Source organism: Tenebrio molitor, chromosome 5 (assembly GCF_963966145.1).
Source record: "Tenebrio molitor chromosome 5, icTenMoli1.1, whole genome shotgun sequence".
Classification (NCBI taxonomy): domain Eukaryota; kingdom Metazoa; phylum Arthropoda; class Insecta; order Coleoptera; family Tenebrionidae; genus Tenebrio; species Tenebrio molitor.
The window spans coordinates 6,617,017-6,630,511 of NC_091050.1; the positions used below are offsets into that span (position 1 = coordinate 6,617,017).

Genomic DNA, 13,495 nt, shown 5'->3' on the forward strand with positions numbered 1-13,495 from the left:
TTTTAAAAAATCGAATTATCTATCTTATTTTTTACATTTTATATTGAGAAAATTGTTGATTTAATTTAAAAAACTTAATGACTGAAGATAACTGTCTGCAAATGTAGTAAATTAAAAATTTGCATATCCTTCCTTGTTTTTTCAACATTCTCATTAACTGTATTACATAATAATAGATATGGATCTAATACGACCCTGCTTCAAAAAATTTATGTAATGTGATTTCAGTTTTGATTTTGTTTATTTTTCATTGTTAATTAGTTAACGATCTCTTGGAATTTTTGAATGGAGTTTATTTATACACTTCCGTTCTTTTACCTTTAACTAATAGTAATTAAGCAAAATATCAAATTTATCATAAATATCTATAAGAGTAATTTTCAGTGTTGTTGTTTCTTGTTTTTCTTATTGTAAAACATGCGGTTAACGCACTTTGAACGTTGAAAGTTTTGTCACTAATGACTGTATAAAATGTGAAATAACAACAATTAATAGGAGAGAATGATCGAAAGAAAGCGAAGCAAGAACAAATAATTGCGTATTTACAATTGAAAGTAAAAACTTGACAATGAACCTCTAAATTTTCGACAATGCCCCCATAACGAGATTCGCGCACGATCGGAATACAAACTGCTGATAACTTTAAAAATCTTTGTCGAGAATGACCAGCAAGTATGAAAAGAGACTATTTCACAAATGAATAAAATATACTTCGTGAGGTGCATTCGAGATGTTTGCACACTCAGGTATCACTTGGACAACGTCGAAGACACTTGGCATTGATGACTCCTCCCCTCCTTCGGGCATGTATAAGAGAGGTCGTTGGTCCTCCGAAGGAGTTATTACTTATCTATACTCTTGTGCACCAAGCTGTCTCAGTAGGTGAGTATTTTTTTCCATTCTTCAGATTAGCGGGTCTATCGAACTCGTTTTTCGAAAAAAACTAGATAAGGTAACAGTGAATAAATTCCTTCCATACTATCCAAAATTGAAATTTATTATCTGATTGACTTGTTTGTTTATTTTTTTTTTAATAACAAAGGCTAGCTTTCGTTAAATGTTTTGTAATTTTGTTTAATAATTTAATTTAAAACGTACATTTTCATTTGTTACATATTCTGTTAATTTTATATAATTTTTTAGAAACAAGGAAATTGGCTTCAATATTATGTTAACATGTGTAAACACAATGTTGTGTATTGTTTTTAGTTGAGGAAAGTTGTATATCCATATCCATTGTTTCTAGTATTATATAAGTATCCGTTGATGTTGATATTGGTTTAATTTAACGACATCCTCTGTGTAATCTACAAATTGTTTCCGTATAACGGTTTATATGTATTTAAAACTGTCTTGTGTCAATTAGAGTAATTACCTCCACTGTAGGTAATCATCATTCTTAAATACCCACCAACTCTAGAAGTGTCTCGATATTTTATTCTAAAAACTGGTTGACAGTTGATGGAAGTGAGATGTCTTTTTTTGCCTGTCAATCTAATCTTAGCACTTCTGGGGCTAGCGACATGACATTTATTTAGGATATTCAATAAACTCGTGTATTTAATGCCTGATTTACATTTTTTCCAGACAAAATGCTTTTTCACATAGCCTTGGTAATAGCAGTCGTGTGCTCTTCGCAAGGTTTGCCTCGTCCCGAGTCTCCGCAGGCGCCGTCCAGGACTGTTGAACCCAAACAAGTCCTTTATGTTCCTGAAAGACAACAATATCCACAGCACCAATATCCACAGCAACAATATCCATCCGAGCTGCAGTACGACTTATCGTTGCTAGATCCGCAATTTCAAATTCCTTCCTACAACTTTATCGGCGATAAGCAACATTTCCCAAGGTACAATTTTTTCAAACTAAGTGTAGGTGCGTTTTATGACTAATTTTCTACTATTGATCACAACTGAATTAACCCAGTTTTTACAAACTGTTCTATACGCTGATACTATCACTAACCGTTCACGTTCTATTTGTCTGCAATACTTTATCTTCAAATACCAGTTCACCCCGTTTTTGTTTCATAATACAATAACAATGCAAAATCACTGTTCACTTAAGTTGAAGGTTTTGTTTTCTCTCTCTACATTTAAGCGCAGCACAAAAAATAGTCCAAGCAAGACATATGTAAATCTGGCGTTAAGAAATTCAGAAAACAATGAAATGAAAAGGTTTATTAAAAGTACAAAGAATAGCTTTTTTAAGAGAAATTAAAAATTTGTTGTAACGATGTGACCGATAATTACAGAAAATTTAATTATCTTCAAACGATATAATTATTGTAAGAAATCAAATTTCTTGAATTAACACAAGGGTTTAAAAAACGCATTAGTTTTTTCCATTGCTTAAGTAGGACATATTGACAAAAAACTTAAGCTACCTTTCTTGTAATCAATTCAGAGTTAACGACTGAATTAGACTGATAAAAAAAAACAAAGTTTACAAAACTAAACCTTTGATCAGGTCGATTTCCAGATTTAATAATTTAATAAATAATATATTTTCTTCACTCCTTGTGTAATATTAAGATCATCATAAGTCACATTTCGAATCAAATGTTGCAAACATCACCTTTAAACATTTGGACATTAAGTTACTGTTTACAAATTTATAGGATAAATACCAGATAATGCCAGTGAATGCCATTTTATTTGACATAAAAACTATTTTCCAATAAATTTTGTTTTGAAATTTTAAATGACAAATCTAAAAACATTTAATTTATTAATATTCCCATGAATGAAAGTTGACAGTTGCATCAATAGTTAAATTAATATCGAGAAGGAGGTATTCGGAAATTTACTGCAACACTAAATACTAAATTAACTATTGGTCTCTTAAGTGAATGTAAACTTCTTTTGGGTTGCTTATTTTTTAATGTTCAGCCGTTGGCATCCTAATTATTAGTGATTAAAAATTATATAGACATTTAGAAAAATTAAAAAGGTGACAGTTATTTCCTGATCCTGATTCAATCACCTTTCACCTGATGTAATGTTAGACTTGTGGTCCTGTTGTTTTAAGTGGTCACTGGTTAAAACACAAAAAGTAAATTTTATAAGAAGAGAAGCACAAGCATGAGGTACTTCCTTATTGTTATTTGATCGCCTTTCTCTTAGTGAAGTACATATTAGACTTGTTTTAATCGTTTTAAATAATCAGTGGTTAAAATAAGACAAGCAAATCTTACTGGAATAAGGCATTAATTAAAAATTATCTAAAACACAAAATATAATTTAGAGTTTTATATTTCGTAGTCAAATTTAATTCATATTCCGCATGTATCGAAAATGAACAAAAGAGTAGTGGCCAGTTTATAGAAAGAGAATTAAATATTTAATTCGAATTGAATTTTAATGCGCGATTAACCCATGAATCCGCAACTTCGATTGGTTCAATCTGGTCACGTGTTCAGTTAATCTCGCATTTGATTACGATTAACTTAATTTCCCTTCTGTAAACTGGCCCCTAGGTGTTTTAATTTCTTCATTTTGCAGGTTTTCAAATTATCTCTCTCTACTCATTTATTAAAAATTTTAACAATAACCATTCTGCAGAAATTTTTTTACAGTAGTGTTTTCTCAATTTGGTTATAGGTCGTAAAATTTTATTTATTTGGTACTTCAAGTTAAAGTGGCTTATAAATCCTAGTTTACCACTAGCAGGTAATATTTTCAGCAGGGTTGTATTGTACATTTTGCATATTTGCATTGTACCTCAAATGGCACGTGCCGCTTCCCAACCTTTTCAAATCCAACCATTGCGCCTGTTAATCGCTCATAATATGCAATAAAATTTTACGACCTACAACGAAATTGAGCAAACAGTAAAGACATCGATTTTTTCGATTTTTTTTAACTACTTGTATATTTAAAGAAATACACTTTAGACGTTGGAATTATGGAATAACTTTCTGCAAGTAACTTTCATGTGCAGAATTATAAAAAAGCGTTTTCTCTTATAGAAAATAAAATATCATTTTATGACATTTATATTATCATGTACACTAGTGATTTGTGTGGTAAGATTTTAAGAACGTACAAACAGTATTTTAGTATCGAAGAATTTAAATTTAGATTAAAGCTTTAATCTTAATCACCTCTGCTACAAAAAGTCTAACTGTAAAGCTGTACATCCATTTAAAATACCGTCCAAAGGTTAACCACCTACCATTTTCAATATTAGTGTCACGTGGAAGTATAAAACTTAAAACATGGATGATCTGTCACAGTCCAGAGATACGAATATATCTAATTTACTTTATACCTAATAAAACCTTGCACTTCTATCAATTTTCACAATCACAATAACTTGCAACATAAAAATAAATTATAATGTGTGGCCATCTACATTCAATAATTACACACAATCTTAATTAAATCTACAATAATTAAAATTTGTAGGTTGGAACCTATGCTAATTAATTATAATTACCATTAATCGGTGTGTGGGAATTATGTAGTTAATAACAAAATTCAAAAAGTATGAAAGAAATAAAAAACATTTCATGTTAACAAAAATTGTAAGATCCGAAGCTGTTACGCTCATTATAATTTTTCTTAACTGTGTCCTTTAAATTGTGTCAGGAAGCTGCATGTTTAATACCACACATTTCTTAGTCAAAGTTAATTTCGTTTTATTATTCCAAGGTTTACTAAAACAACATAATTACGTACACTACTGTACTAAATTAATTTAATTGCAGAGTTCAGCCACAGATAGTGCTGTACCACGGAGGCGCCGCCCCTGGTCAGTCCTTCTTGTTGCAACCCGGTTCTCCACCGGGCAACTTTTTGGTTCCACAGCCCGGCCCAAATGTCATTTTAAGGGACGCTCCCGCACCCCCTCGACCATTATTTGTGGCGGGTTATCCCAAACCGGCACACATTCCTCCAATTGAAAAAGATGCTGAAGAAGTGCCCACAAACCCATCTAAAATTCCACCATTCACTCCTAAAGGTGCGTAACTGTTTTATTATGCGTCTTTCATAAATGGGTCACTGTCAACAACGCAAAAGTGTCAAATCGTCTATTCATATCGCGTGCCGAGTACAATGACACCGTTTTATGCAATAAGGTGTAGCACTGCGCCGGTGAATTTCACTCATTTGGAACGAACGTTAAATTATTACCTTGTAAACGAGACCATTGAGAGTAATAACAATAAATGTGATGTATTAATAGAAAGTTGACGAGAAAATTGGTCTCTTGTTAACTAAAAAAATGTCGCCGGGATTGGAGATTTCAATTATCGATGTGGAGATAAGAGTATTGCTTTTCTGGTTCCAGGAGAGAGTAAGCCTGAAAAACTTGAAACTTTCAACGAGGACGACAATTCTAAGAAACAGGGGACCGAAGCCGATGTCCTGGCGGCCGCAGATCGTAACCCTGCCTTCAACCCTAAAACAAATCTCAGGCCAGGACAGAGATTCTTCATTTTGAATGGACAGCCGCTCTTTTCTAACTTCCCATACAACAACCAGCTCTACCCAGGAGTTCATCCGAGTGTCAATTTGAAATATGCCCAGATCGCCCCCAGTTTTATTTCGCAACCTGCTGCCAAAAACGTTTCGCCATTCCAAAATGTACTCTTCAGAAATAGTCAAATCGACGACGTCAGCGCCACTCATAGATTGGCCGGATCTGATTTACAGCAAGCATATCCTGAAAATTTAGTCTTGTTGAATCAACCCCCCTTCCAAGATGATTCTCTCTTCAGAAATCCTTTACCAGCTTTTCAACAAACGAAAGAGCTTAAACCCCAACTTAGAGAAGAAATAAAACAGCAAAACGACTTCGGAATTTTTCAACTGAAAGAAAACAGCGACCAAGATAACGACGCTGTAATTATAGAAGCTCGAGAACAAGATGAAGGTAGCAACGCACCAGACACAGAAGCTGAAGGTGAGAATGTTAAAACTTATAGACAAATGACCATTTAGAAAAAAAACTTTGTTTTTCGTTTTTTATCAAAGCAACCTTTTTGTTTACAATAAGCAAGATTTATGAACATTTTTTTCTAGCTAGTGCTCAAATATTTGTTAAAGTTTATTTGACTTTATAACATTGTTCGTTCATTAAAAAAAGGTTACAAATTGTTATAGTTGTATCCGCCGCGGACAAACCAAGTGAGCCTACGATTTCTCAAGCCCAACCCGGTGCCATCGCACTTGCGGGTCCTGGAGGAGTGGCTGCAGCTGCACCTCGTGGAACGGCTTTTGTAGGAAAAGAAGGAGTTGCGATTTCTAGTCCGCAAGCTACTGCAGTCGCAGGACCTACCCGAGACGAAATACAACAAAAAAATAAAAAACAAAATAAAAGAAGGCAATAGGTGATACAAAGTATGTGATAAGTAATAGGTATACAATTACTACGACGCGAAGCATAGTTGAAAAAAATATTTAAGTTTTTCAATCATATTTATTGAACAAATTTAACATAAACGTAAGCTTGTATGCTTTCGAGAAATTTTTGACCATGTTGGCTAAATTTATGTAAGGTAGAATAATTTTTAATTAAATGTTTTATAACGAAAAATACTTTTTTATTTATTGAATGTAGATGACCTTCCAATATCCAAGATTCCAAGACAAATAACATTTTTTCTTATCGAACAAAGACATCAACTCTTATTGTAAAACCATTCGTAGAGAATTCTTTACTAATCTCTATATTGTAGAAATTAATATTTTGCATAAAAATAGTATGTCCACCTGAAGCACTTTTTTAAACTTACAAAACAAGAAAATTGGTCTTGTTTTAAAAATATTTTGGAGAAGTATGCAACATACAACGTGTCTAAGAAGTAAGTATGTACATTAATTTTAACCAGTGACAGATCTCGTTAAGAACAACAAAATTGTTATGTACCATTTTTTCTAAATAAAATTTTCATTTCAGTACTTTAGCCTCCCATAAATTAACGAGCTGTCTTATTTTCTAGTTATATGACCGAATAACCGTGACTGTGAAATAATAGTTTTTGTAAAATCAGCGCAAAACATTATGTTTTTAGAATAAAATTTTTCGCTCTGTGGCCGAGCATAAGCGGCTTAAATTTTCAGTTAGTTTTATACCACTCCAAAAGGCAGGTGTTTACGTGTTGATTCTGTGATTTGAGCTAAAATTTTGTGAAAATGGCACGTTTATTTTCGAATAGTGAATACATGTGTAGTGTATGGTGAAGTGTACGAGAGTGCTCCTCGAGCCCACAGAATTTCCGTGCAACTTCTTCTTGTGGGGGTACATGAAGGACTTGGTACCTATATTCGATCCCAATTGGATACAATTGAAGTTTGAAGAGAACGGGTGGAAAATGCTGCCACAATAATTCGCAATAACAAAGGTATGTTGGAAAGAATGGAAGAATCATTTCGTCGGCGGCCTCATTATTGTATTAACAATAACGGTGGTCACTTTAAATAATTTTTGTGATTGATTACCCCGATTGCTTCATGAGAATTTTTACGGATTATTTCCTTCATGTGTTTAGCAACCAATTGCGTGACAAATATTGACCAATCAAAACGAGAAAACAAAAAATAACCCGATAAAATTTCTTTAAAATGCACATGTGCAATAATCTGATAAAAAATGTCGGTACCTGATTTTTTTTTTTAATTATTTTGAATAAAAAGGATTGGAAATAATGCGTTTGGTTTCATTGTATTCAGGAAATAATCAGCCCTATACCCCTCGTGCAAAATTTTAATATCGGAAATTTTTTTGCTGATGAATTCAAACATCCATAAATTATTCGGTAAGAAGACCAATTATTATCAAATAAAAGCCCTCGACTTCGTCTCGTGCTCTGACCTCATTTATGGATGTTTTCGTTCATTAGCAAAAAAACGAAACGAAATTTGTGCCAAATCTTTCAATAATGTTAGTTGGATAACTTCAAGGTTCGGAAAAAATGTATTTAAATATATCGCTTCTATTACCAGTTAAATTGAATTAAAATTAATGTACTTATTTCTTAGACGCGTTGTATAAAGTATAATTTTAAATTTGTCTTTAATCCGGATCTGTTCTGTCAAGACCAATATTTATTATCGCTGTCATTAATATTAAACATAACCTAATATTTTATAATAATGACTCATTCCAACATATCTAATCTAGCAAACGAATACATATCAGTTTTAGTGTAAAACATTTAGAATGCATAAAATTTTAATTTCAGTAATTAATTTATCATACATATGCTAAACACTCCTTCATAGTTTTCTACTATTATTTTAATTACTTTAAGTAAGAAACATACATTCCTATATAAAATGTACTTAACATTTACATACTTAATCATTTTACTTAATATTCTTCATGTTTGCGTAAGCGATTGTGGCTGTCAACTAAACAGAAATTCCGAGTGTTCTAATGAAGAGTCTCACAACAAATACACAAAAATTCATAATGACGTCGACAATAATATTGAAACTGCAGCATCCTTTGATAGTTCAGATATGGTTCTTATTGATTCAGCAACTTTTGAAATGGGCACAAATAAACCAGTTTTTGAAAGTGATCATGAAGGTCCAGTCCGCAATGTCTCAGTAAATTCTTTCTACTTAGACATGTACGAAGTCTCAAATGAAAAATTCAACGAGTTCATCCAGAAAACAGGGTATATAACAGAAGCTGAACAATTCGGCGATAGTTTCATTTTTGAAATGTTAGTTCCTGAGAGTGAAAGAGAAAAATATAAAGACTTTAGAGCAGTTCAAGCTCCTTGGTGGATAAAAATGAAAGGAGTCACTTGGAACCACCCGGAGGGCAAAGATTCAACAATTGATGGTAATTTTTTTTGAAAATATGATTATTTTTATTTTTTTCATTCTGATACGTAGAACGGATGGACCATCCTGTAATTCATGTGTCGTGGAATGATGCAAAAAAATATTGTGATTTTGTGGGGAAGCGCTTACCTACAGAAGCTGAGTGGGAAATGGCTTGTAGAGCTGGACTAAAGCAAAAATTATATCCTTGGGGTAATAAGCTCAACCCAAAAGGCGAACATTGGTAGTGCATTTGAAAAAAAAGTTTATATAAATATAATGATTTTCTTTAGGGCAAATATATGGCAAGGTGAATTTCCTATGACTAATACTGCAGAAGATGGGTACATATCAACTGCCCCTATTAATAGTTTTTCACCGAACAAATTTGGGTTATATAATATGGCTGGGAATGTCTGGGAGTGGACACAGGACAATTGGTTAAATGATCCAGTAAATATATACCAAAAACTTTATTAACACCAAATTAACAAAAATATATTCAAAGATAAATATTTTTAGGACGCTAAAGTTAAGAAGGGAGGTTCTTATCTGTGTCATGAATCCTACTGTTGGAGATATCGATGTGCGGCAAGATCCTTTAACACGAAAGATAGTTCAGCTGGAAATTTAGGTTTTCGGTGTGCAGTTGATATTCAAGTTTGATATTTTTCAGCAACTTGGCAGTGAGTACAACTGTTTGTAAACATCAACTAATCCAAGTACTTAAAAAAATCCTGCCATGAAGTCTTCCAAAATTATGACCTATTGTTTTATACAATATTGTAAGTTTTTAAAAATATATTATGATTTGAAAAACAGTTTGTTTATATAAACTTAATCTAATTAAAAAAAAATATATATAAGATGGAATGTTTGACTTAGAAGATAACAATATAGCAAAAATTTCACAAACAAAAACAATAAAAAAAAGGGAGGGACCTCCAAATGTTTATAATAAAAAACCTGTTCTGTTTCATTATAAACTGATTTGATTAGTGTAACACATATTTAAACTCAGTATTTCCTTTAACATTAGTCAATAACTTGTGAAATACTAAGTGAACATTTTCTTTGAGCATTTTAGGAACGGGGACAAACCGATACACCAGATAGCCTCCAAAAGTCAATAAAGAAATTCTAAGAGACAATCTCACCACCTTGGAAGTCAATGATGGTGGTGGGATGCTCATAATTTCAGCAATAAATGGCTTCTGATCTTTAGGCCACAATTTAATTATCCCAGGCACATGACCTATTCCTACTACACCAACAATTCTTATAGGCTCACTAGCATCACCAGCTTCTAAAAAAAATAAAAGTTAGTAACATACAGGGTGCCTCAAAATTCGCGAATTCCGAATTCAGAGCGTGGTAGAGGACCCAGTGGAGCTCAAAAAATACTTAGAAAAAAAAATTTGCTCTTCCTGAAGAAGATATAAGCACTTACTCCAAAGTAAAGCTATTCTTCAAAAAATTGTTTTACATTATTATTTTCCACAATCATCTACACCATAAATAACAATAAACACTGAACTTTTCAGCCTGTATTTGAAGAAAACGCACTTCAAAGGGTGCACTTTCAGACCAATGTATCTTTGTAGGGGGAGTCCCGATTTTTTTTTAATTTCCATATTTGGACTACTGAAGTGATCCCCTACAACGCCCTGAATTCGGAATTTGCGGATTTTGAGACACCCTGTATAATACACTAAAACAAGAATCAATTACCTTCTCTGCTTTTAATCTTCCTTTGTGCAGAAGCAGCTGCTGCTTGGAGAGAATTAGTTAAAAAGATATCTCTCTCATTTAAGAAAACATCACGAAAAGCTGGATATTCACCAGCTAACTCAGTCAATAATTGTTCCAACATGTCGCGTTTTTTACATTTTTCTATATCTTCAACACTAGTATAAAACAAATTCCATGAATTATTTACAAAATACATAAAAAACCAAAACATTACCTGACTTTTTCATTTGAGGTTAGTAGATGCCATGCCAGCTTAACAGTCTGAAACCATGTTAATTTTGAGAGAGCTCTGTGCAATGTAATTCCTAAAGGACGATCTCCTAGAAGGACATCACAGTTGGGAATTTTTTCAGCCTGTTGTGATCATAAATATAATTACAAACATATCATTGTGTCCAATAATACCTCTCGATAAGCAGCTCTAAATTCACCACCAGGAGCCATTCCCAATTCCTTAGTGATGTGGGCACTCATATTGAGCAAAAGTATATACATGATACCATTATAAAGGCCACTGGACTTGATATTTGTAATAATTTTTTGCAAATCAATATTCTTGGCCTCTTCTAGTATTGTTTTCTCATCTAAACTGAGAATATTAGTTCTAGATGAACAAAGTTCCAAAACCACAACATTGGGAAGAATATTTTGAATAACCTAGAGAAATGGTTAAGTTTGTTTTGCAATTGATTTTAGTCTACTTCAATTTACTTTGATAACATCTTCCTTGGATTCGTTGCTAAAATGAGCTGTTCCTACAAGATATACTTTGGCACCTGTTGATTCATGTTTCAAAAGAGTTACAGTTTCTGGTAAGTTATTGTCAAAATCTTCATCAGATTTGGTTCCATTTGAGGACAACTGATCGGTCTCGCCGATACTCAATATTTCAATAGTTTCACTTTTATCAGAACCGTGTTCCGAGTCTGAACTTACCTTTATAGTACTGTCTGTCAATTCTGTGAGGAACGTATAACATTAAATGCACAACGATATTCTTTCAGCTCACCAAAATTTGTTAACGACTTATCCATTTTTAAGGTAGAACAACAACCTACTTCAAAATAAAAACTAATGTACTAACACACGACTTTTAAAACTGTCACTGTCAAAGGAATGACAGAGACAGACTCTGTCACCGACTGCCAAATTGGCTATCTATTTAGGGAATTTTTACTTTTCAATCGTACCACAGAAATTTAAACAATAAAAAATGTAGCACAAATGAAAAAAAATGTTGTTCTTAATTTTTTTTCAGTAGATTAGAATTTATGTGAACACTGTGATAAATCTAAATCTATTGTCTAAAATTAGAGTTCAAAATTTGTTACTGTACTTGGGAAAATTTTATTCTGTGCGAGTGGTAAAGGTTATGTGTCAAACTCAGCTGCGACGTGCTGTCACGCTATATGAATGTATCTCCATTGTCATTATATTCAATGTCAAGCTGACAACAGAAAAACGGAATTTGAATTAGCTAATTTATTTTAAATAAGTGTAAACAAATTCAGACTAAAACAATGGTTAGGGGATTGGTAAGTGTGCTAATTGGTAAGATAATCAATAAAATTCATATCCTTTCTTTTTATTTTAGTTCAGTTTTATTGTTGGACTGTATGCAGGAGTTTATTTTAGTCAAAATTATGATGTGAGTATGATAATCTAAGATATTTTAGGTCAGTGATTTGGCATAAGTTAACACAACTGCCAGATTTAAAGATTTTACTTATCTTACTTTTTATAACATTAAAAACTATTACACAGTTTTATAGTTATTTATGGAAGTTATCAAGGCTTTCAAGGTAATTTTTTATGAGTAAAATGATTAAATCCTCATTCTTATTTTACTTTTTAATGTTTTCCATAAGACAATTAGTGTTTGTATTAACAATACAGATAATTAGTCATTTCATTTTGCAGATTCCAAGAGTGGATGATCCTCAAGCTCTTTTTGAAAAAATCAAAGATTTTGCAGACAAACATAGAAAACCATAGGATAATAATTAAAAATACTTTAGTTACAAGGTGTGATTTATTTTAAATAAAATTATGCTAAAACATTATAATAATGTTACTCCACCACCTAAATATTCTAGTCTAACAGGAGGCTCAACAAATGCTAACCAGTCACTTGAATGTGTAGGCAGCAAGCCCATACTTTGACATTTATATAAAGCTAAACCAATATTAATAAAATTACCCAGAATATAGACAAACATTTGACCCAAAGCATTGGTATTTTCTACCATCTTAAATGTACTTTTTGTCGCCCAAATTGCTTGAATTGGTCTCATCAACAACATTCCCACCATCATTATTGGAAAAATTGAGATTGAATTACCTGCCATGTACATTATAAACAGATTCATTGGAACTTGTTTTAAAGGGGCCAGTGCCAAATCCCATGACTTCTTTGTTATCAATCTACTAACATCCGTTTTTTTTGAGACTTCACTACTGGAAGTTGGACCAGACAGGCTATATGCTGGTGGTGCAGCTAGACCTTCTGGTACACTTCTATTTCTAAAAAATATTGATATGTTGAACCTTATGGTCAAATCTTCAAGTAAACGTACCTAACCGTGTCCAAACTCCATTTCAAACGCTTGTTTTGTTGTTTATTTGACATAATTTGCTATTCGACTCGTACAATGTAATGAATAATGATTATTGACACAATCTAATAAATATTTCAGGTTATGTCCGATTATCAAGGGCGTGTAACTTTAACCACCATGAAAGTACACGCGTACTAAAAAAAGTCACAGAGAGAAATAATATTTTTTTTAATCCTCTCAAAACGTTCGCAGTTGTTAACACTTGTTTGTTAATACCTTACTAGAAATGTATACTTCAAAATTAATGAATTATTTATAGCCTCCAGCACCTTAACCACTACAAATCTAAACAAACCAATTCTACCAATCATCAGGAACGAAATGTACCATGTGAAACGATAA

The 13,495-nt window shown here is 32.5% G+C and overlaps 4 protein-coding genes and 1 long non-coding RNA gene across 9 annotated transcripts; 3 read left to right on the forward strand and 2 right to left on the reverse strand.

The window, feature by feature from the left end:
• Positions 1-734: 734 nt before the first annotated feature.
• Positions 735-6,543, forward strand: LOC138131674 (uncharacterized). 2 transcript variants are annotated; one of them, XM_069048834.1, is made up of 5 exons: positions 735-882; positions 1,588-1,849; positions 4,712-4,965; positions 5,296-5,910; positions 6,111-6,543. In XM_069048834.1, the coding sequence occupies exons 1-5, from the start codon at positions 783-785 to the stop codon at positions 6,335-6,337; spliced, it is 1,458 nt and encodes a 485-aa protein (XP_068904935.1). In that variant the 5' UTR covers positions 735-782; the 3' UTR covers positions 6,338-6,543. The 2 variants fall into 2 exon arrangements, with proteins under 2 accessions (XP_068904935.1, XP_068904936.1); XM_069048835.1 differs by lacking the exon at positions 735-882 and adding an exon at positions 931-952.
• Positions 6,544-8,075: 1,532 nt separating this feature from the next.
• Positions 8,076-9,602, forward strand: LOC138131683 (formylglycine-generating enzyme). Of its 2 annotated transcripts, none has more exons than XM_069048851.1 (4): positions 8,076-8,802; positions 8,856-9,027; positions 9,077-9,236; positions 9,292-9,602. In XM_069048851.1, exons 1-4 carry the CDS (start codon positions 8,286-8,288, stop codon positions 9,415-9,417), a joined length of 975 nt encoding a protein of 324 aa, XP_068904952.1. In that variant the 5' UTR covers positions 8,076-8,285; the 3' UTR covers positions 9,418-9,602. The 2 variants fall into 2 exon arrangements, with proteins under 2 accessions (XP_068904952.1, XP_068904951.1); XM_069048850.1 differs by having other exon boundaries at positions 8,080-8,802; positions 9,306-9,602.
• LOC138131678 (traB domain-containing protein) lies at positions 9,242-11,704 on the reverse strand. Of its 2 annotated transcripts, none has more exons than XM_069048845.1 (6): positions 11,545-11,704; positions 11,247-11,494; positions 10,941-11,192; positions 10,750-10,889; positions 10,515-10,690; positions 9,242-10,086 (listed from the first exon to the last, which is right to left on the reverse strand). In XM_069048845.1, exons 1-6 carry the CDS (start codon positions 11,567-11,569, stop codon positions 9,779-9,781), a joined length of 1,149 nt encoding a protein of 382 aa, XP_068904946.1. In that variant the 5' UTR covers positions 11,570-11,704; the 3' UTR covers positions 9,242-9,778. The 2 variants fall into 2 exon arrangements, with proteins under 2 accessions (XP_068904946.1, XP_068904945.1); XM_069048844.1 differs by having other exon boundaries at positions 9,242-10,089.
• A 228-nt stretch (positions 11,705-11,932) lies between these two features.
• On the forward strand, positions 11,933-12,604 carry LOC138131700 (uncharacterized). The gene is made up of 3 exons (XR_011159872.1): positions 11,933-12,070; positions 12,130-12,183; positions 12,456-12,604. It is a non-coding gene; the product is annotated as an uncharacterized lncRNA (long non-coding RNA).
• On the reverse strand, positions 12,549-13,490 carry EMC4 (ER membrane protein complex subunit 4). 2 transcript variants are annotated; one of them, XM_069048873.1, is made up of 3 exons: positions 13,370-13,490; positions 13,112-13,287; positions 12,549-13,058 (listed from the first exon to the last, which is right to left on the reverse strand). In XM_069048873.1, exons 2-3 carry the CDS (start codon positions 13,162-13,164, stop codon positions 12,596-12,598), a joined length of 516 nt encoding a protein of 171 aa, XP_068904974.1. In that variant the 5' UTR covers positions 13,165-13,287; positions 13,370-13,490; the 3' UTR covers positions 12,549-12,595. The 2 variants fall into 2 exon arrangements, with proteins under 2 accessions (XP_068904974.1, XP_068904973.1); XM_069048872.1 differs by having other exon boundaries at positions 13,112-13,376.
• Positions 13,491-13,495: the final 5 nt, after the last annotated feature.

Bases quoted from the DNA above. Each gene is read 5' to 3' on its own strand.
- LOC138131674 (XM_069048834.1), top strand. From the start codon at position 783: ATGACTCCTCCCCTCCTTCGGGCATGTATAAGAGAGGTCGTTGGTCCT. The intron at 883-1,587 runs GTGAGTATTTTT...CATTTTTTCCAG, and splicing joins GCACCAAGCTGTCTCAGTAG to ACAAAATGCTTTTTCACATA. The intron at 5,911-6,110 runs GTGAGAATGTTA...AAATTGTTATAG, and splicing joins ACCAGACACAGAAGCTGAAG to TTGTATCCGCCGCGGACAAA.
- LOC138131683 (XM_069048850.1), top strand. From the start codon at position 8,286: ATGTACTTAACATTTACATACTTAATCATTTTACTTAATATTCTTCAT. The intron at 8,803-8,855 runs GTAATTTTTTTT...TCTGATACGTAG, and splicing joins CAAAGATTCAACAATTGATG to AACGGATGGACCATCCTGTA. The intron at 9,028-9,076 runs GTAGTGCATTTG...GATTTTCTTTAG, and splicing joins AACCCAAAAGGCGAACATTG to GGCAAATATATGGCAAGGTG.
- LOC138131678 (XM_069048844.1), bottom strand. From the start codon at position 11,569: ATGGATAAGTCGTTAACAAATTTTG. The intron at 11,495-11,544 runs GTGAGCTGAAAG...CGTTCCTCACAG, and splicing joins TAAGTCGTTAACAAATTTTG to AATTGACAGACAGTACTATA. The intron at 11,193-11,246 runs GTAAATTGAAGT...CCATTTCTCTAG, and splicing joins CCAAGGAAGATGTTATCAAA to GTTATTCAAAATATTCTTCC.
- EMC4 (XM_069048873.1), bottom strand. From the start codon at position 13,164: ATGTCAAATAAACAACAAAACAAGCGTTTGAAATGGAGTTTGGACACG. The intron at 13,059-13,111 runs GTACGTTTACTT...AATATTTTTTAG, and splicing joins TGGAGTTTGGACACGGTTAG to AAATAGAAGTGTACCAGAAG.